The sequence below is a fragment of the Gymnoscopelus braueri genome (genome assembly GCF_963280865.1).
Source record: "Gymnoscopelus braueri genome assembly, chromosome: 22".
In the NCBI taxonomy this organism is placed as follows: Eukaryota; Metazoa; Chordata; class Actinopteri; order Myctophiformes; family Myctophidae; genus Gymnoscopelus; species Gymnoscopelus braueri.
This window is the reverse complement of record NC_137624.1, coordinates 3,104,862-3,126,208: the sequence shown is the minus strand read 5'-3', so window position 1 is coordinate 3,126,208 and position 21,347 is coordinate 3,104,862. Positions and strand designations below refer to the sequence as shown.

General features: G+C 39.2%; 1 protein-coding gene across 3 annotated transcripts in view; it reads left to right on the top strand.

The window, feature by feature from the left end:
• The first annotated feature begins 2,961 nt into the window (after nucleotides 1-2,961).
• Nucleotides 2,962-21,347, top strand: part of nln (neurolysin (metallopeptidase M3 family)) — a 60,677-nt gene continuing 42,291 nt past the window's right edge. For 2 of the 3 annotated variants that reach the window (XM_080418572.1, XM_080418571.1), the window contains exons 1-9: nucleotides 3,018-3,153; nucleotides 7,478-7,728; nucleotides 8,779-8,927; nucleotides 10,278-10,382; nucleotides 10,816-10,918; nucleotides 11,393-11,553; nucleotides 14,579-14,714; nucleotides 15,830-15,972; nucleotides 18,280-18,503. In XM_080418572.1, coding sequence (XP_080274698.1) covers nucleotides 3,107-3,153; nucleotides 7,478-7,728; nucleotides 8,779-8,927; nucleotides 10,278-10,382; nucleotides 10,816-10,918; nucleotides 11,393-11,553; nucleotides 14,579-14,714; nucleotides 15,830-15,972; nucleotides 18,280-18,503 — 1,319 coding nt within the window. In that variant the 5' untranslated portion in view covers nucleotides 3,018-3,106. Of the gene's footprint in view, nucleotides 3,154-7,477; nucleotides 7,729-8,778; nucleotides 8,928-10,277; nucleotides 10,383-10,815; nucleotides 10,919-11,392; nucleotides 11,554-14,578; nucleotides 14,715-15,829; nucleotides 15,973-18,279; nucleotides 18,504-21,347 lie in introns of all 3 variants that reach the window. The other variant, XM_080418573.1, reaches the window with a different exon arrangement.

The window sequence follows — 21,347 nt, the reverse complement described above, 5'->3', positions numbered from 1 at the left end:
AGACTGAAAAGGAGAGGATGTTATCATGTTATGTTAGAAAGGAGCCAGCAACATGGCCTTGCACACAGAGAGAGAGAGAATAGGAGACTAGAGAAGCACATTTAACATGACTGAATTATAGGCCAATGACACCATTACATTAATTTGTATAATCAATATTGTCCACAAAAATAACTCTATCAGTAGCAAATGTTTACAGCAACAGGTCATCACGAACTTTGGGTTACCACCATAACAACAACTGATTGATAAGTGCCATAGCCATTAATGTATAAACAAATGGTGTCATCTTTGTGGAACCACGGTACGTTGCCCTGGTTACCATTAGGCTACTGATAAATGTGGTTTAAATATGTCTGCCATTCTATTCCACACAGGGGCGGATATTTGCACTAGGCAGACTAGGCACTTGCCTGGAGCCCGAGGCAGGGGAAGCCTTCCTGCCCCAGAAAAATAAATATATATATATATATATATAAATTATATATAGGCCTATATAATATATATATATATATATATATATATATATATATATATATATATTATATATATATATATATATATATATATATATATATATATATATATATATATATATATATATATATTCTTTATTTATAATCTCATGAAATTACATTACAGTGTGAAATCGTGCAGACACCCGACTTAATTGTTTTGAGGGCAGTAACAATGATAAATTAATACATTAAAAAAATTATGTTTCTCACCAAACATTTTTTCGCGCAGTGGGGGGGGCCCCGACCCTGAGCTTTGCTTGGAGCCCCTAACTTCTAAAACCCGCCCCCTTAAACACACACACACACACACACACACACACACACACACACACACACACACACACACACACACACACACACACACACACACACACACACACACACACATAACTACAATCCAAATTATGTCACTGAGCTAATACAAAAAAAAATACAAAACTTGAAAGGTGCTGTTAATTATATAAATAATAATAATAATAATAATTATTATTATTATTATCATTATTGTTATTGTTATTGTTTAAAAAGAAAGATTGAATAAGATACGTTATGTATCTTTCAGGACTTTCGTCAAAGCCACCGCGGGCCACTCAGACCCGTTGAAGAGAGAGTTACGTCACCATCATATAGACCCCTTATTTTTAACTCTATGATAGACCCCCATCGTAAGAATGGAATGCGGAAATGCAATGTCTATCTCAAATGAGGAAGTTCCGATGTTTGGAACTACAGCGGCGAGATCAGAGCGTGACGGAACTCTCTCTCTCTCTCTCTCTCTCTCTCTCTCTCTCTCTCTCTCTCTCTCTCACTCTCCTCTCTCTCTCTCCTCTCTCTCTCTCTCTCTCTCTCTCTCTCTCTCTCTCTCTCTCTCTCTCTCTTCTTTATCACTGGGGCCACTGAGCAGATCTTACCGTAATTGCACTACTTAATGCGCAACGAAATCCGGGCCGGAAGATCACACTATACCAGGAGTAGCGACGGCTCACGTTACCGCAGTCGAGCGAGAGAGGGGGCAGCTTGGGGACAGACAGACAGACAGACACAGGATACACTGACTGTAGCGAGGGTAGGCAAGTGCACACATGCGAGGCTACATTGAATCGAGACGGGACAGCTTGGGGACCGTTTTGGAGACAGACAGTCATTTGTATCCACAAGAAGAGGGAGGGGTGCCGTTTTGGGACAGATATGTTGTATCCTGAAGAAGAGGGGGTACAGTGTGCCTACTGTTTTGTGACAGAGAGTAGCCTACTAATTTGTGACAGTTAAGAGAGAGTAGCCTACTGTTTTGTGACAGAGAGTAGCCCACTGTTTTGTGACAGTTAAGAGAGGGTAGCCTACTGTTTTGTGACAGAGAGTAGCCCACTGTTTTGTGACAGTTAAGAGAGGGTAGCCTACTGTTTTGTGACAGAGAGTAGCCCACTGTTTTGTGACAGTTAAGAGAGAGTAGCCTACTGATTTGTGACAGTTAAGAGAGAGTAGCCTACTGATTTGTGACAGTTAAGAGGGAGTAGCCTACTGATTTGTGACAGTTAAGAGGGAGTAGCCTACTGATTTGTGACAGTTAAGAGAGAGTAGCCTACTGTTTTGTGACAGAGAGTAGCCCACTGTTTTGTGACAGTTAAGAGAGGGTAGCCTACTGTTTTGTGACAGAGAGTAGCCCACTGTTTTGTGACAGTTAAGAGAGAGTAGCCTACTGATTTGTGACAGTTAAGAGAGAGTAGCCTACTGATTTGTGACAGTTAAGAGGGAGTAGCCTACTGATTTGTGACAGTTAAGAGGGAGTAGCCTACTGATTTGTGACAGTTAAGAGGGAGTAGCCTACTGATTTGTGACAGTTAAGGGAGAGTAGCCTACTGTTTTGTGACAGAGAGTAGTCTACTAATTTGTGACAGTTAAGAGAGAGTAGCCTACTGATTTGTGACAGTTAAGAGGGAGTAGCCTACTGATTTGTGACAGTTAAGGGAGAGTAGCCTACTGTTTTGTGACAGAGAGTAGTCTACTAATTTGTGACAGTTAAGAGAGAGTAGCCTACTGATTTGTGACAGAGAGTTGACAGTTATAGCCTACTGTTTTGTGACAGGGAGTAGCCTACTAATTTGTGACAGAGTAGCCTACTGTTTTGTAACAGTTAAGAGAGAGTAGCCTACTGTTTTGTAACAGTTTAGAGAGAGTAGCCTACTGTTTTGTGACAGTTAAGAGAGAGTAGCCTACTGTTTTGTGACAGAGAGTAGCCTACTGTTTTGTGACAGAGAGTAGCCTACTGTTTTGTGACGGTTAAGAGAGAGTAGTCTACTGTTTTGTGACAGAGAGTAGCCTACTGTTTTGTGACGGTTAAGAGAGAGTAGCCTACTGTTTTGTGACAGTTAAGAGGGGGTATAGCCTACTGATTTGTGACAGAGAGTAGCCTACTGTTTTGTGACAGTTAAGAGGGGGTATAGCCTACTGATTTGTGACAGAGAGTAGCCTACTGTTTTGTTACGGTTTGGGGGGGGGGCAGTGTCAGTGACATTGTATCAAGGGGACATCCATCAAGAAGAGGATTATTTCTGCTGTACGCATAAAAAAAAACGCATGAATTTTGTGGCATGTTTCCACCGCTGAGAATGGTTACAGTGTGCAGAGCGCTTCGCAGGTGTGTATGCTGTTGCTAGTTATTATTACAATATATGTAATAACTTACAATATATGTAATAAGTGGCTTATTACACAGTAATAAGACTCTACAACTCTGAGAGTGTCAAAGCATATCTTGAAGTTCCAGAATGATGAATTAAGTGAGGATTTTAAATAAATGTCAGGTACAATTCTGATGATACTGTATAACATGTGGCTTCACCAAGCCTATGAAAGCTTTAACTACATTCATACAATTGCAGTGGTGGACAGTAACCTTTACTTGAGTATGCTGTTCTTAAGTAATACTTTGGAGCGTTTGTTTTTTGCAAGCACACAACTTTCACTCTGCTACGTTTCAAATAGAAATATTGTACTTTTGACTCCACTTAGGGACCCGACCTTACAAAAAAATATGTAATGAATGAACCACTTAAGCCCTGCTTCAAGTATAGTGAAAAGAGCTGATCTACAAGCTCACACTGATCTCACAATGTGTGACACGTGTGACACGTGGTGAGCGTGTAGATCTGCTTTTTCTTTTTTTATAAAAACATTTTACCTTGTCCGCCACTGCATATCCGTTAATTAATTACTTTTAGTTTATGTTGTGTGTGTGTATATATATATATATATATATATATATATATATATATATATATATATATATATATATATATATATATATTTTTTTTTACGATTTAATGCCTTATACCACATGTTTCTTAACTTGTGTAAAGTTTCCATAACAAACTGAGAAGCCGCACATGGTGGTAAAAGTTGTGCATTTTAACATTTAGAAACAATGTAAAACACGCATGGTTGACGTTCCCAGCCTGCCTGACCTTCAGGAATTTATTGCTTCTTAGGGGGGTGATGTCAACATGAACCAGACATTAGACACACACACCACCACGGAGCAGGCTCATAACTTAAAGTAAATGTACACAACTAAATAGTAGACCACCTGGACCTGTGTTCATTTTGACAGCAATTATTATTTAGCTGTACTACTGCTGTAGTCATATTGTTGTAATCTGAAATGTTTTTGGGTTTTTTTCAGTCTAGTTTTAGTTGACTAAATGTCATCAGAGTTTAGTCGACTAAATCTACGGTTGATTTAGTCGACTAAAACTTGTTTCGGCGGGCTGTGATAGCATCGTATCCTGATTTATACTTAGCTGTGTGCCAAAAATAGAAGATCTACAAGCTCACAACTCGGAGCACGACACCCGTGCGCAACCAATCATAAAATGACTTGTCTTAGTGCTACTGGATCTCTTCTCCACTAGTCCCTCCCTAACAGTCTAGTTTTTATTTGTTGACAAAATTGTCAATATATTTAGTCATAGTTTTAGTCAGCATAGCTTAGTTTTTATTTCGTTTGTATTTAGTCAGTGAAACATTTGTTGTCATAGTCAACAAACTATAGACTACCAGATCTGAGTTAATAGATTGCTTGGCATTGCTTTGGCTATACTTCTTTACTCATTTATTTAACATCTGCCCATTATTAAAAGGCTAATGAGAATCTCATTAGTCCAATAATGTCCAAATAAAATGCCACTAATAAACTAATGAAGTACTAAAGGTGCAAACTGTGCTGACCTTTGTGCTGACCTTTGTGCTGACCTTGTTAAAAGTGTTAAATAGCTCTATGTTATGATAGTAATCATCGCTATAAAGTGTCACCAACACTCTAGAGTCTATACCATAGCAATGATTACTATCTCAATACAGAGCTTTAACTTTTTACTGTCGGATGGAAACCTCATATGTCCAATGCTGTTACCTTTCAGGATTCAAAAAAAAAAATAGCAAAAGTAGCAGTTCTACAAGCTCAAACGTTTTTGAGCGTATATCTGCTACTTTTGATGCTTTTGTGTGACTCTGTAGTCTGATCAAGAAGGGTGTTAATTCACGAAAAAACTCAAAAAGTATGGAGATAAGAGGTTTCTGCCCGTCAATCTTTACAGCAACGAAATGCTGTAAAGATTTCTAAAAAATGTAATAAAACTATAGCAATCTCCCTCAGAGTCACATGACGTGCCATGGAGGCATTGCTCTTCTTTCTTGTTAAGTGTGATTTACGCTGCGTCGTGCGACCGTGCGTAAATATAAATTAAACATTACACTTCTGACACGGACACGGTTTCTTCCTCGACCTTTGTCCTTTGCCTTTGAAGTGGCGTGGACATTCCATTCCTCTCGCCATGTCTGTCTATGTCTGTCTGCCTGTCTGTGTGCCTGTCTGTGTGCCTGTCTGTCTGTCTGTCTGTCTGTCTGTCTGTCTGTCTGTCTGTCTGTCTGTCTGTCTGTCTGTCTGTCTGTCTGTCTGTCTGTCTGTCTGTCTGTCTGTCTGTCTGTCTGTCTGTCTGTCTGTCTGTCTGTCTGTCTGTCGGCATGTCATAGCACACAGGCTTAACCCATGTGTGACCACCACACACTTGTATAGTTGTGTAACCCTGTCTACACAAGTAGACACACTTTTTTTAGCTCGAGACCCGGGACCCAAACTAGTGCTTGTAGATCTGCAATTTTCATTACTTGTTAAAAGTATAGAAAATGTATGGAATTTCTTTGATTTCTTTGTGAACATGTATGAAATTCAAAAAAAAAAAGAAAATCACTTTTTTTCCCTGAAACATTTAGATGTTTTGTAAAAATAATTGAAAACAATTTGTATTAAATGAAGAAAAAAATAACGATAAAATGGGTCCCGCAACCCAAACATGGGTCCCGCCCCAGTGTTTGGGAAACACTTGCCTACTTTGGATCGCAAAGAAGCCTGTCAGGGAAAAAGGATTAGATGGCCATGTCTGGTCTTTTTTTGTTCGGCATGCTGGTCATGTTGTTTTGACTGGGCTTGGATGCATTGTTTGTGGCAGTCCATCAACTCCTACTGTTGTCATTGTTGTTGTTGGCACATACTTTGTGGACCGCACAACATTGCATTTGGCTTCTTGTATGAGTATTGACAAATACAACCTTCTTGATTCCTGATTCTTGACAATAAAATGTTTATAGACCCAGGGATTTTATTGTTTCCCAAACACTGCGACCCATAAAAGTTGCAGACTAACTTTTATGGGTCGCGAGTAAACCTTATTTTTTTCTTTGTTCCCTGCAATTTTAATATAAAATATTTTTTTAAGAAGAAATTAAACATTTTGTGAATAAAAATTGTCAAACATTTGTCAAATGAAATGAATAGATTCCATTATAAAAATGATGCAACATTAGGAGTAGTGACAATAGCAGATCTAAGAGCTATTTTCACTAGTTTGGGTGCCAGGGACTGGGAGACATAAAATGTCTCTTTTCGGTCTTGAGCTAAAACGTTTTGGAAGTACTGCACTAAACGCCAATGTACAAGCGTGTGAAGGAACCCAGGAAACCCTAGACGCAAGTTTTAACAGTCTTTCAAACTTAAGTGATATTTTTTGGTTAAAACAAAACGTTGTGTACCAACAGGTTAAAGTACTATTTTCTGGTAGTAATCGTTGATTGCTGTAGTGTGTTTGTTCAGTCACAGGGGTCTCCCTGTCTCTCCAGCTCTATGATAGACAGAAAATGCATTTTCAGTTGGTTTGCAAAATTTCAGCGAGACAGGAGACCATTTATCAGCTCCATTTTTGTATTGCACTTCTTTGTGTCATCACTTCCAAATGCACTTGTTTAATCTATATCCTGTCTGAGTTCTCTACCCTGATTGGATAAAATTGGTATCGCGACCTGAAAATGCCTTGTCTGTTTACTAAAGAGCTCATGTCACTGAACAAACACTCTATAGCAATGATTACTCTCAGAATATAGAGCTATTTAACACGTATTTTAACCAAAGCAAATCACTTACCCTACCTTTAACAGCAATATTGATACAGATACAACCCTTTGATTTGAACTGAAAGAAACCTAATTGTTGTCCAACGTGTTGGTTCTCAAAGTGAGGTCCGGGGACCCCCAGGGGTCCTTGGGGGGGTTCTAGGGGGTCCCCAGCCAAATGTGTTAATATAGCATCACAATAATTTTAACCACTTCAACCTTTTATACTTTGGCTATAAAAAAATAGCAGATCTACAACCTCATAGCGTGACACCGAGTGCCGCGCTATGAGCTTGTAGATCTGCAAAAAAAAAAAAATCGTGAAAATCTTTGAATATGGTATTTCTTAAAGCGAACATTTGTGACTCAAATATTTGCTTCTGTGGGGGTCCCTGGAACAAAAATATTTTGACATGGGGGTCCGCAGCCAAATACGTATCATTTTGGGGGTCCTTGACATGAAAAAAGTTTGAGAACCGTTGGTCAAACGTGTGTTGATGTGTGTGTGTACTGTGTAGAGTGTCTGCACCCTGCCTGAGGATGACCCTGCAGAGTGAGGCTCTGGTTCCCGCCAGAACCAGCAGCTCCTCCCAGTCCAACGGGAACCCTCTGAGATGGGACCTGACCCCCCAGGACATCAGGAGTAAGACAGACACCCTGGTCAGGAGGATCAAGAAGCTCTACGACGACATCGGCTCTCTGAACATAGACAAGGTGTCTGTGGAGAACACCCTGAAAGCATTAGCTCTCGCCAAGATGGAATACTGCTGTAAGTGTCACCTAATATAATGACTGAATGAATGAATGACTGACTGACTGACTGACTGACTGACTGACTGACTGACTGACTGACTGACTGACTGACTGGCTGGCTGGCTGGCTGGCAAGCTCATAGCGCGTCACTTCGTGCCGTGCTAGGAGCTTGTATATCTGCTATTTTTGAACATTTTTGAAAATCTGTGCAAATCTTTGAATATATATTATATTATCTTATATCTTATATCTTATATCTTATCATATCATATCATATCATATCATATCATATCATATCATATCTATATATATATATATATATATATATATATATATATATATATATATATATATATATATATACACACTACTATAATATACTACTATAATTCGTCCGCACAGGATAACTCCACATGCCTCCAAGACCCGCCACAGACTGATGATCAGAGCGATGGCTATGATTTAGGCATCTTACCCCACCTCGATCAGTGATCAGACTCTCGGCTTGATTTATTCTCTGATTTGCCTATCAGACCCTCAGCCTGATCTGGCAGGTTGCCATAGCAACCAGATATAGGAAGTCTGACCTCTTTATCACATGACCGAGGTTGGGAGGTTGGGAGGTTAGGGCCGCAAAGCAAAGCAAAGCGGGGAGGGAGGAGAGGAGAGGCCAGAGGGGCCGGACTTCGTATGACTTGTGTGCAGAGTGACTAGGCCAGTGCTGTCTGGACCAACCTCGGATCAGGCCTAGATGTGAGGGCCGCGAAATGTGTCATTTTACATTTTTTTTGCTATTCAAAAATAGCAGATATACAAGCGCTATGGCTATGAGCTTGTATATTGCTATTTTTGCAAATGTGTGCAAATCTTTGAATATATATATTTTTAAGCAAACATTTGTAACTCAAATATTTGCTTCTGAATGTCCCCCTGGCACAAACTATTTTTGAGATGATGGGGGTCCGCAGCCAAGCACATATCATTTCGGGGGTCCTTGACATGAAAAAGTCTGAGAAGCAGTTATTTATGGTAATCTGTCATTGAAGTGATGAATTGTACCCCCCAGCGTCGCGGCATGTGCTGGACTTCCCCCAGTACGTGTCTCCTTGTAAGGAGGTCCGCTCTGCGAGCACCGAGGCTGACAAGAAACTCTCCGAGTTTGACGTGGAGCTCGGTATGAGAGAAGACATCTTCAACAGAGTTATAGCGTTACAGGTATACCAGTACAAATGATACCATCTTAGGTTCTCAGCTCATAACATCCCACACAGGCACGTTTTTCAGTGGTATGATTAGTGCTGTTCACTCAGGTTGTTAAAGGAGTAGTTCACCCAAAAGTTACTTATTTTCTATCAATTACACACCCTTAAAGGTAGGGTAAGTGATATATTTTGGTTAAAGCTCTATATTCTCATAGATTGCTATAGAGTGTCTGTTCAGTAACAGGGGTCTTCATGTCTCTCCAGCTCTTGAAGGGACAATTCACCCCGATTAGTCACCCCATGGAGACTTCAACTCATGGATATTTTTTTGTTTTTGTCGCATTCCTAAGCCAATAATTTGATGACCGGCGGACCGGTAGGCAGCAGTTCTGGTAGGAGACACAAAGGAGACTCTTTGTGTCTCCTACCGGAACCGCTGCCGGTCATCAAATAAAAAACAGGAAAATATCCATGAATTGAAGTCTCCATGGGGTTACTTAATCCATAGGAAAAAAAGTCATTTTGGGGGTGAACTATCCCTTTAAATAAATAGAAAGAAATCAGATGTGTTGGCCGTGAACGCTTTTGAGATTCCCTAGTCGTCCCTGATCTAGAAAAAGGTTTGAGAAGCACTGGTTTGAAGCATACAGTAGGTCCTACTGTAGGCCGTGTGCTGCTATATAAAGCATACACAGTGTGTGAACGGCTATCATTTGACACTGTGGGTTCACATTTAGCTTAGGAGAGACATTTGATCTCATTAACTCCCTAATAGCAGAAAAGCTGTAAGTTTACACCTGAGGCATCCGTGTCACCGTAAATCACATCTGACAGAGATTTATGAGTGTACACACACATGTAATAATAATAATAATTATTATTATTATTAAGTACCCAAAGTCGCTTTACATAAAGAAAAGGAAGGAACCAACTATTTCACTAGCAATTATTCTATCGATAACTTTTTTTAATTAATCGAACAACCGAGAAGCATGTTTTTTTTACATTTAAAAATATATATATTCCAATGAATCGATAAACCATTTAAGCCCTATTTATACATTGTTGCAAAGCGGTGTCATGCTAAATCTTTGAAAAAGACCAATCTACAACGCATCACTTTGCGACACATTGTGAGCTTTTAGATCTGCTATCATTTGAAAATGTTAGGATTTCTTTCTTTCCTTTCCTTTTCATATAATGCCATGCCCAAAATAGGGATTGATTATTGTATTAATTGATTGATTGGTTATTGCTGTTTTATAACTGTACAGCATTATGCCAAATGGATTCAGCTGCGTTTGTACATTTGCAATTGTATGATTTTGCATTTCTATTTTTTATTTTATTACATTCTTTTCAGCAAAAGTACCAGGACGTCCTCACACGTGAAGAAAGGAGATTTTCAGACAGAATTATTACGTTAGGAAAACGTAATGGACTGCATTTGTCGAAGGATATACAAGAGGTAATGTAGTCTTATGTCATGCTCAAAGGACAAAATGTTGTTTTTTTGGTGAAAATTCTAAATGTTTGCAAGTTGTTTGTTAAAGCTGCACTATGTCACTTTTTAATTAATAAAATGGAATTTTGTCCAATCTGTATGGTAGAGTATGTTAATACAATATAACTTATACAATTGGGGTGGTTGTATTTTGTCTCCCTGCTCTTCCGTTGAGACATTTAGATTGTGTCAAAGGTCATGTCTCACCTAGACACACAATTTGACACCAATTTTGACCTGATAGTCAAGATTTAAATTTCCCCTGAGCAAGCAGGGGATATTAGCTCAATGGTAAAAATGTCAGCACTTGCGCAGGAAACCGGCGTCAAATCTGGGGTAGAAGTTGAAAGTTACATAGTGCAGCTTAAGTAACATTCTCCGATTTGTTTGTTCCAAGCAAATAGAAAGGACCTCCAAACGTTTAAGTGAACTGGCCATTGAGTTTAACAAGAATCTAAATGAGGAGAATACCTACCTTGTGTTTTCTGAATATGAATTAGGTGAGCTGATGTATTACATTTATCGTTTGGTCTGCATGGCATTTTTCTCATTTGATAACATCTTTGAGTTGTAAATTGCAGTGGTGTACATGTATTTTACTCCACTACAATTATATGAAAACTTTAGCTACTAGTTATTTTGTAGATTTTGATTATTATTTCAAAACATACATTAACCACATATTTATATTTCGGCTATTTGAATTGTGAGCTTGTAGATCTGCTATTTTCGAAAGATTTGTATACATTTTGAACTTGTGAAATGGGACATTCTGCACATTGAGTACTTTTACTTTTGGTACTTTAAGTATATTTTGATGCCAATGCTTTTGTACTTTTACTCAAGTACATGTTTAATACAGGACTTTTACTTGTTACAGAGTAAATCTACATTGCGTGTCGATACTTTTACTCAAGTAAAACATGTGAGTACTTCTTCCGTCACTGGTAAATTGGTGCTTCTTCTCTATAAAGGTGGTCTAGCAGACAGCTATCTGAACGGACTGGAGAAAACGGAGGATGGCTGTTACAAAGTCACACTAGAATATCCTCACTACTTCCCCTTAATGAAGAGGTGTCACGTCCCGGAGACCAGGAGAAAGATGGAGAAGGCCTTCCACAGCCGCTGTCAAGAGGTAGAAATATAATTCTAACAACAAATGTGGATATGATTTATTGTAAGATCATAGATTTATTGCAACACAGTGAGGATTGTGAAGCCAAGAGGCTGAAGGTTTCAGCGCCTTCATGAAATGAGCGTTGCGCTTGGCACAGTCATGTGCAGAGCAAGTTCTGCCAGGGAACTCAGTGCAGTTGTTGGCGGCCGACCATTGGACCGCCTCAACTCCACGTTCACATCCACACATCCACTCACACTCATTTCAGACCGCTCTATTTAAAGGTTATATGACATTCATTTTCACTTTTTTTTTTTTTCCTGTTTTTTTTTTGTTTGTTTTTTTTAGACCCCAAAAAAACGGAACTTTAAACATTCAGTGGATTTTCTGTGGTCTGGAGTTTTCTGAATAATTAGGCTGAAAAGTAATCTGTGATTGGCCCCTGGACTTTGATGTCACAGTCCATTAATCCCATCCCCTCTCCTCTCTACCACTCCCCTCCCCTATCCATTCCTTTGGGGGGGGGGGGGGGGGGGGAGGCGATGATTGACAGTCAAAATCCCTCAACAGCGACAAAGATTTCTTTTTTCATTTAATTGCAGTTGAAAAGGCTTTAGAAATCTGAGAGAAAAACATCCTGCCATGGATCACTGGAGTGTAGGGGTGTGCCGATATATCGTCCCGCGATATATCGCGATACGTTTTCGTGACGATATGTATCGTTTTGGGGGAAAAAAATATTGTTTTGATTTTTTTTTTTACAATAATAATAATCAGGCATGCAAACAGCCCGAGGTGAAAAGGGTGACAACATGTTGTTGTTTTTTGGGTCAGGTGTCACACTATTGCCCTATTTGGATTCAAAACGGCTATTGTAGCTGAAAAGCTACAAGTTTGCATGTCTGAATAATGCAAAAACAGAATTATTTGTTTGCATTTGCTTTTTTATATATATTATTTGCTTTATATATATTTTAATAATAAAAAAGTGCGTATCGTATCGATATCGTATCGAAGTTGTTAGCCCAATATCGTATCGTATCGTTTCGTGAACCCCTACTGGGGTGGATTTTTCTGTTAAAACTTTTAGTACACGTTTGAAGGACCATGATAAATACTTTTAATTGTGTTGTAAAACTGAATGTCATGAAACCTTTAAGCTGGAAGTTTGCACTTTTCATCCTGCTTGCTTTTGCTACGCTCATGCTGTTGCTGCTGCTGTCACTGCTGTCACTGCTGTCTTGCTAAAATTGCTGCTCACCCTCCACCACCCCAGCTACCACCTGACTCACCCTCCACCACCCCAGCTACCACCTGAGTTACCCTCCACCACCCCAGCTACCACCTGACTCACCCTCCACCACCCCAGCTACCACCTGTCTTAGCCTCCACCACCCCAGCTACCACCTGTTGTTTTGGATCTGCTGTTTATGTACGGGGGTTTCGGAGTCCCTATGGTTGGGAGATGCGTTTTATCAGAGTACCTAAAAGCAGATCCAATTCATCGCCACACCATAATAAATAATATTGCTCATTTTATATTCAATACAAATATCTTATCCTTTGTCTTTATCCATTTATGAGTTGTCCTGACAGAAATGCAAGAATGATACTGGACAATGCAGCTGTTGGTGCAACAATCCTAAGAGTTTTCTGAAAAACCTATGTTGCTATATCAGTGGTTCTCAAACCTTTTTCATGTCAAGGACCCCCACAAACGTATGTATTTGGCCGCGGACCCCCATCTCAAAATATTTTGTTACAGGGACCCCCAGCAGCTAAAATATATGTATTCAAAGATTTGGACACATTTTCACGATCTTTCAAAAAATTGCAGATCTACAAGCTCACAAAGTAACGCGCTATGAGCTTGTATATCTGCTATTTTTGATTCGCCATGGTTAAAGTGGATAAAAATGATTGTGACGCTATATTAACTACTTTTTCTGGGAACCCCCTGGAACCCCCCCAAGGACCCCTGGGGGTCCCTGTACCCCACTCTGAGAATCAATGTGCTATATATATATATATATATATATGTATTGTAGGAAAGGTTTGTGTTAAACACTTGAGCCCTTTTTAAAAATAGACAATCTATGATGTTATGAGCTTTTACAGTAGATTTGATATTCTTGAACATTTCAGGAAACCTTTGAACATTTCTGGACAGGTCTCTTCAACAGGGGTCTTCAGAGTTGCTACAGGGAGGCCTCCAAATCCACCAAATCAAATACAAAAAAGACTTGTAAACAAACAAACACAAACAAACCAAAAACATGAAATGTACACAACACTGATGATAGTGCTGTCAAACAAATGTATGAAGCCATCAAACTGCAGCATACAGTTTCATACAATATGTAGTTGGGGTCAGTGTTGCCATGTCCGCTTATTATAATCGACTTTAGGCTTGTGTTTTCTGTAAAGTCGCTTGTTAATATCGATTAGTTGCGGGTTGTGTTTTTTTGGGGCTTGTTTCTAAAGTGTAGTTGCTTATTTGGGCTTGTTTCCAAAATGTTATATAAACCAGTGGCTCTCAAACATTTTCATGTCAGGACCCCCAAATGAATATGTAACTGTCCGCGTATCGCCTTCTGAAATTATTTTGTGCCAGGGTCCCCCGTACCAGATTTGTGTTGTTAAAATGTTTCAAAAGTTTTCACTTTTTTTTCAATATGTTTTTGAAAATAGCAGATCTACAAGCTCACAACACGTTGCGTTGTGAGCTTGTAGATTAGCTATTTTCAAATAGCCGATGCATATCGGTTTTTAAAGGCTTCATGTGGCCTATAGTCGCTTCTTTTGGGCTTGTTTTCATAGACCTGGACGCTTATTTCTCTTGCAAAATCTGGCAACACTGGTGGGGGTCCCTGCTTCGTCTCTCTCTCTCTCTCTCTCAGCCAAGGAAAAACGTTGAAGACCCTTGGTTTAGAAGAAATTCAGAAAAATGTAGAAAAACATCTACTCTAATGACAGGTCCGACTCCATACTTGGGACGGCAGAGGGGTGAGAGTGTGTTATAACATCTTGTTGTGTTGCACAGGTGAACACAGGGATCCTTGAACAGCTTATCGAGCTGCGGGCGAAGCTCTCCAGCCTACTGGGTTTCAGCAGCCATGCCAATTATGTGCTGCAGATGAACATGGCCAAGAATGACACCAACGTGGGGGTCTTTCTAGGTATGTCATCCACTCCACTCTCCACTCTCACACACACACACACACACACACACACACACACACACACACACACACACACACACACACACACACACACACACACACACACACACACACACACACACACACACGAATACCAAAAAAGGATTTGAATAGACGAATATTCGTGGGTGAAATATCTTTCTTTTTTTTAATCAAATACAAACGAGCAATTCTCTGCATTAATCATTAAAATGCAGTGTTGCAAGAGTTGTGCTTTTTTCTGCCGTTTAATCTTGCTGGCATGAGTGCTGTCGTTTTAGCGCCCCACCTGCATTGAGTGACACAACATCACATACACAGTATGAAATTATTTGACAATCTGACATCAACCATGAATGGATTAGGAGAACTACCCAACAAACACTAGAGCCCACAGCTGCATATCTGCCGTAGATATATTGTCACTGCTTATATATATATATATATATATATATATATATATATATATATATATATATATATATATATATATATATATATATATATATATATATATATATATATATATATATATATATATATATATACATATATATATATATGTGTATATATATATATATGTATATATATATATATATGTATATATATATATATGTATATGTATATATAAACATTTTAATAATATCAGCCAATATTCAATTTTAATGTACGGTGTCGAATAGTGGTTTTGATATTCGAAAAGTCTAATATTCGATTATTCTGTGAAACCCCTAACACGTGCGCGCACAAAGTACTGATATAGTAAATAAAATAAAACTAATTAATAACTTCTGTATAGTTGTATTTATTGCAATACAAATGTGTGGTTGTCCACGTAATTCCAAGCCACACATGGACTCGTCTCGTGTGACTTACAAAAAGACTATAATGTGTCCTTTCAAATTCACTGGGGATATCAAAAGCAGAGGCTGCCTCCCCCCTCTTTTGTGTGGTTTGACAAACAAACAAAACATAATCATTTTACTAAACCCATATTTTACAGATACATTCTATGAGACACTATAATATTATTTACTATTAATATTTGTATTAAACCATATTTATAATACTTTTATTTACCCATATTTTTACAGATACATTCTATGAGAAGCTGAAGCCGGTGGGAGAGAAGGAGAGGAAGTACATCCTCTCTCTGAAGAAGAGAGAGAGCTTGATGAAAGGACTGCAGTTTGACGGACAGATCCACGCCTGGGACCTGCCCTACTATATGAACCAGGTGGAGACTTGCAAGCTCTCTGAGTAGACGTAGTGGTTCTCAACCTGTGGGTCGGGACCCCCAGGGGGGTCTACTCTCCACGTGATTGTTTTTTTTTTAAAGAAAAAAGTCCCCCCCCCCCTTCTATGTTGCCTAGAACTGGAGAATTGATTGTTGGGGTCATGTGATCAGTGACATATGGAAGGTGTACTCTTTGGCCCGCCCTCTAGGCTGCTGCATTCAGCTGAAACAGTGTGACTTGAATATAATTCCCTGCCAGACTTATTTCTGGCTGTGTTTGCCCACTGCCAGCGATTTAGTGTTTTTTATAACTTTATAAATTTATAAACTTTTCTTCATTATGATCGCAAGTCCAATCGTTTATAAACACACCGGCGATACGTGCACGTCGCTCAGACAACAGACATTCCGATCGGGGCGGAGTCTCCGTCCACCAGCCCAGCGTAAAAACACCATGTTTCGCCATGTGAACGGAAAACACACTTACTTTTTCACCTCGCCACAGACCTCGCTAAATCCCTTATGATCGCGTGTTCAACTGTTTGTAGACAGGGGTAGTTGTGTGAGTGGCCCAGAGAAGAAATTTTCAATCTGCGACATTCCATTTTGCAGTAGTAGCAGTTTCTAAACAGCGTTTCTAAACAGCGTTCCACGGCAGAGAAAGACAAAGCCGAGATAATGGCGATTTAGCGGAAGGTTTAGAGCGGCGGCAGGCGGAAACGGAAATCTTCAATTAACGTCATTGTTTTTTACGTCAGTGGCAGTGAATGAGTTAAGATATATAAAGTCAAGAAAGTGATATATAACCATATGCCATTATAAACTACTACAAGTCGCACTGCTTCAGCTGGAAGTGAGATTCCCCATTCTAGTGAATGAGGCAGCCTAGAGGGCACCTCTAAAGAGTACACCTTCCGTATGCCACTGATCACATGACCCCAACAATCAATACTCCAGTTCTAGGCGACAGTTATTTCCACACAACAGCTCTAAGGTATATTATGACATGGTTCAATGTTGAAAATGAGTGGTATTCCCCTTTAAAATGACTTTTAAGACATTTTTAATACCTAAAAAAAGAAAGAAAAGAAAAAGGCCATTACTGCCTCAAAAGTAATCAGCAAATTATACAATCAAAAGTGTTCAGACATTGGCCAAATTGTTAAATAATATAAGAAAGAGGATTTTATTTTTATTTTTTTTAATTATTATTATAGCCGATATGCAAGGCTATTTTCTCAATATTTATCTGTGGAACCGAGTCAAACAAAATTTCATCCCTCAACTCCTACAATTCCAAGGGCTTATCATGGTGGGGGGCTTGTAGATCTGCTACTATTGCTATTTTTGAATTTGAATCCTGAAAACGTTTTGGACATCCATCCGAAAGAGACGATTTGTGTTTTTGGATAGTTATGACATTCACTCTACATTTCAAAGACACATAATTTTGACTCCACTACATTTCTAGGAAGGGAGAAAGTACTTCACAAATTAACCACTTTAAGCCCGCCTTTAACTCTTTGACTGCCGTCGACGCGTTATCGAGTCAATTGCTAGTTTGTCCTCTTGGCCGTCGACACGCCGTTAGACACGCGTTTGTAATTATTGTTATTTTAGAGAAGATCACGGTCTAATCTTGTATCCGAAGGGAGCAGTAAAACTGTTGCACAAGCGGATACGGAAATAATGGATATAGCGTCATTCCGTTCCCGTCGACTCCATGTTTGTAGTTTTTTTTCTTTCGCCTGTATCTCTGTTCTTTTTTTTTGGTCAATTTTTCCGAGGAGACACGTGTTTCCAACGGCCTGTAGCGAAGGGGACATTAGCTCCGGGTGCAATGTTTTGCATCCGGAGCAATAGTCAGAGACTCCTGCTCCGGAAACACACAGTGAATCGATCGATAAATATGGATCTAAACTTTTATGACAACTTTAAAACTACTAAAAACACGAAAATCGCTCGAAAATCGCTTGGCACTGGGTGAGTACATTATGAAAATACTCTGGCAGTCAAAGTTAAGATATAGTGTAAAGTGAAAATAGCAGATCTACAAGCTTGCGGCGTGTCACATCACGGCGTGTTGTGAGCTCGTAGATCGGCTATGTTCACCATCATTGATATGTTCCGTACTTGGTAATTTGAACTTTTGAGTATTTTTAAAAGCATGTATTTTAAATATTTTTTTTAAAGCAAGCACTCCAGTACGTTAACTCAAGTACAAATTTGACAGAGCGACTTTCACTTGTACTTTGACTTGTAATATTTGACCAGGAGTATATCTCTCTCTCTCTCTCTCTCTCTCAGGTAGAACAGTGTAAGTTCTCGGTAGACAAGGACAAACTCATCGAGTATTTCCCCCTGGACCTGGTGACGGAGGGTCTGCTGGACATCTACCAGGACCTGCTGGGCCTGACCTTCGCCAAGGTCAAGCACGCCCCCGCGTGGCACGACAGCGTCAGCGCGTACTCTGTGGTGGACACGGCGTCAGGAGAGGAGATTGGACAGTTCTACATGGACCTGCATCCAAGGTTTGGGCTATGGGTGTCGTCTATTTAACCCACGAACTCCATTCAATCCGGCAACGCATCTGTGTCATTTTAGATTTCTTTTGCTTCGTAGATCTGCTATTTTTGAAAAATCGGGAAAATGTTTGCAAATCTTTGAATATATGTATATATTTTTTTTAAGCGAATTTAACTCAAATCTTTTCTTCTGGGGGTCCCTATTACAACATGTTTTAAGATGGGGGACCACGGCCAAATACATGTAATTTTTGGGGGTTCTTGACATGAAAAAGTGAGAATCACTGATTATAGAAACCTACGTTTTTCAAAAAACTGTAAGATTTAGAAGACATTTGTAGAACCCCCAGAAGCAAAGATTTGAGTTTCAAATGTCTGCTTTAAAAATAAAATACATATTCAAAGATTTGCAAACATTTTCACGATTAAAAAAAATAGCAGATCTACGAGATTTTTTTTATTAGCCCAAAGAAATCTTAAAATGACTCAGATGTGTTCCCTGTCTTAAAGGGTTAAGACCGGGAACACATCTGTGTAACTATCTATATTTTATACTTTGGGCTATTCAAAAATATGAATTTGAGCTCGTAGATCTGCTATTTTGTTTAAATCGTGAAAATGTGTGCAAATCTTTTTTATCTCAAATCGATGCTTCTGGGGGGGTCCCTGAAAAGTTGGAGCACCACTGTTATAGCAACATGCTGTTTAGAAAACATTTTTAGATATGTATTTGGCCGCGGACCCCCATCTCAAAATGTTTTGTTCCAGGGACCCCCATGAAGCAAAGATTTGAGTTACAAATGTTCGCTTTAAAAGAATGTATATAATTTGCATAAATTTTCACGATTAAATAAAAAGAAGTAGATATACAAGCTCATAGCGCATCATTTGTATTGTATTGAGCTTGTATATCTGCTATTTTTGAATAGCCAAAGAAATCTAAAATGACACAGATGCGTTCCCGGATTGAATGGGTTAATATCATAACAAAGAAAACGTCAAACAAACATCTCTACTAGTCTGTTATACCATTGGTTCTCTAAGTGGGTTCCGGGGACCCCCAGGGGTCCTTGGGGGTGGGGGGGGGGGGGGGGGGGGGGTTCCAGGGAGTCCCCAGCAAAATGTGTTAATAGAGCATCACAATCATTTTAACCTCTTTATCCATATGTTGGCTATCCAAAGATAGCAGATTTACAAGTGTACATCTGCTATTTTATAAAACAAAAATAAGAGAAATGTTTGATTATTTTGATTATTTTCCAACACAAATCTTCTCCTCTGGGGGTCCCTGGCACAAAACATTTTCATATGGGGGTCCGCGGCCAAATACATATAATTTTGGGGGTCCTTGGCACGAAAAGGTTTGAGAACTACCGATTTAGAAGGCATTTGAATCAGCCTCAGGTCTTATGGGTTACGGGCACAAGGCCAAAATGAGGGCCTAGGGTGACCATGGCCTCCATGGCCTCCGTGAAATTCCTGCCCTGAATTGCATTCTTCACATCGTGGTCAGGAAAAACAAACCTAAGTGACGTAAACATGAGAACGAGTGACCCTGATATGTGTGCATGGCACTGTAGCCGTGTCTTGGTCAATCGCTAGCATCAATCGAGGAAGATAAACATCTGTGTTCCTTCAGAGACTCAGAGAAAGCGATTTGTATTCTTTTCATTAGGGTCACACACAAGTTCAACAACAAAAACAACGGTATTATCCCTATTTTACCCCCACTAGTGTAGTTATGCTAATTCCGGATAGAAAGCTATTTTTTATGATCTAGTAAAATTAATTGTTCTGGGCTTTGAAGTTGATTTAAATAATTGTTTTGTGTCATATCCACACATTATTTAAAGGTAGGGTAAGTGATTGTTTTTGGGGTTAAAACAAAAGGTTTTCCGTTAAAAGGTTAAAGCTCTATATTGTGATAGTAATCATTGCTATAGAGTGTTTGTTCAGTCACAGGGGTCTCCTCATATCTCCAGCTCTTTAATAAACAGAAAATACATTTTCAGCCAATCAGGAGAGAGTACCCATTTATCAGCTTTATTTTTATAGTGTTCAACAGCGACGGCGCCAGGGGGGGGGGGGGGGGGGGCTAGGGGGTTTTGTCAGCTCATTTATTTGTGTCATCACTTCCTATTTCACTTGTTTAATCTGTATGTCCTGTGTGAGTTCTCTCTCCTGATTGGATGAAATTGGTATCCCGACCTGAAAATGCAATTTCTGTTTAATAAAGAGTTGGAGAACAGGGGAAAACCCTTGTTACTGAACAAACACTCTATAGCAATGACTACACTCACTATATAGAGATATTTAACACTTATTTTAACAAAGTAAGATCACTTACCCTACCTTTAATGATATGTGTGAAAGTAATAAGAAACATTAACATAGAGGAGTAGAACATTTGTGAGTGTGATATAAAATGTCGAGTGGAAATGTCCAAAACTGTCACTTTTTAGGAAATGGGAAAAAAAGAACCTGCATTCCAATGGATCCAATGTAGTAATGTTGTTGTCCCTAGGTCTTGTTAATACTTTTCATTGGTTCTATATTTATAAAATCCAAAGACTTAAAAAAAGAAGAAAATATAGGTAATCTACAAGCAAGCTATTAACAAAACAACAAACTAGGGCATTCATTTACAAAATAATATGAAAAGTTGTGATGATATGAAGAGGTTTCTGCCCGACATTAACAACATGCTATTTGAGAAGGTAATACGACACATTATCAAGGAAGACTTTAACCACCTTAACCCCAGCATGCTTATTGCGCTACAGAGCGACGCGTTGTGAGCTTGTCGATCTGCTATTTTCAGCGAAAGCCTTCCCCACCACCATAACAGAA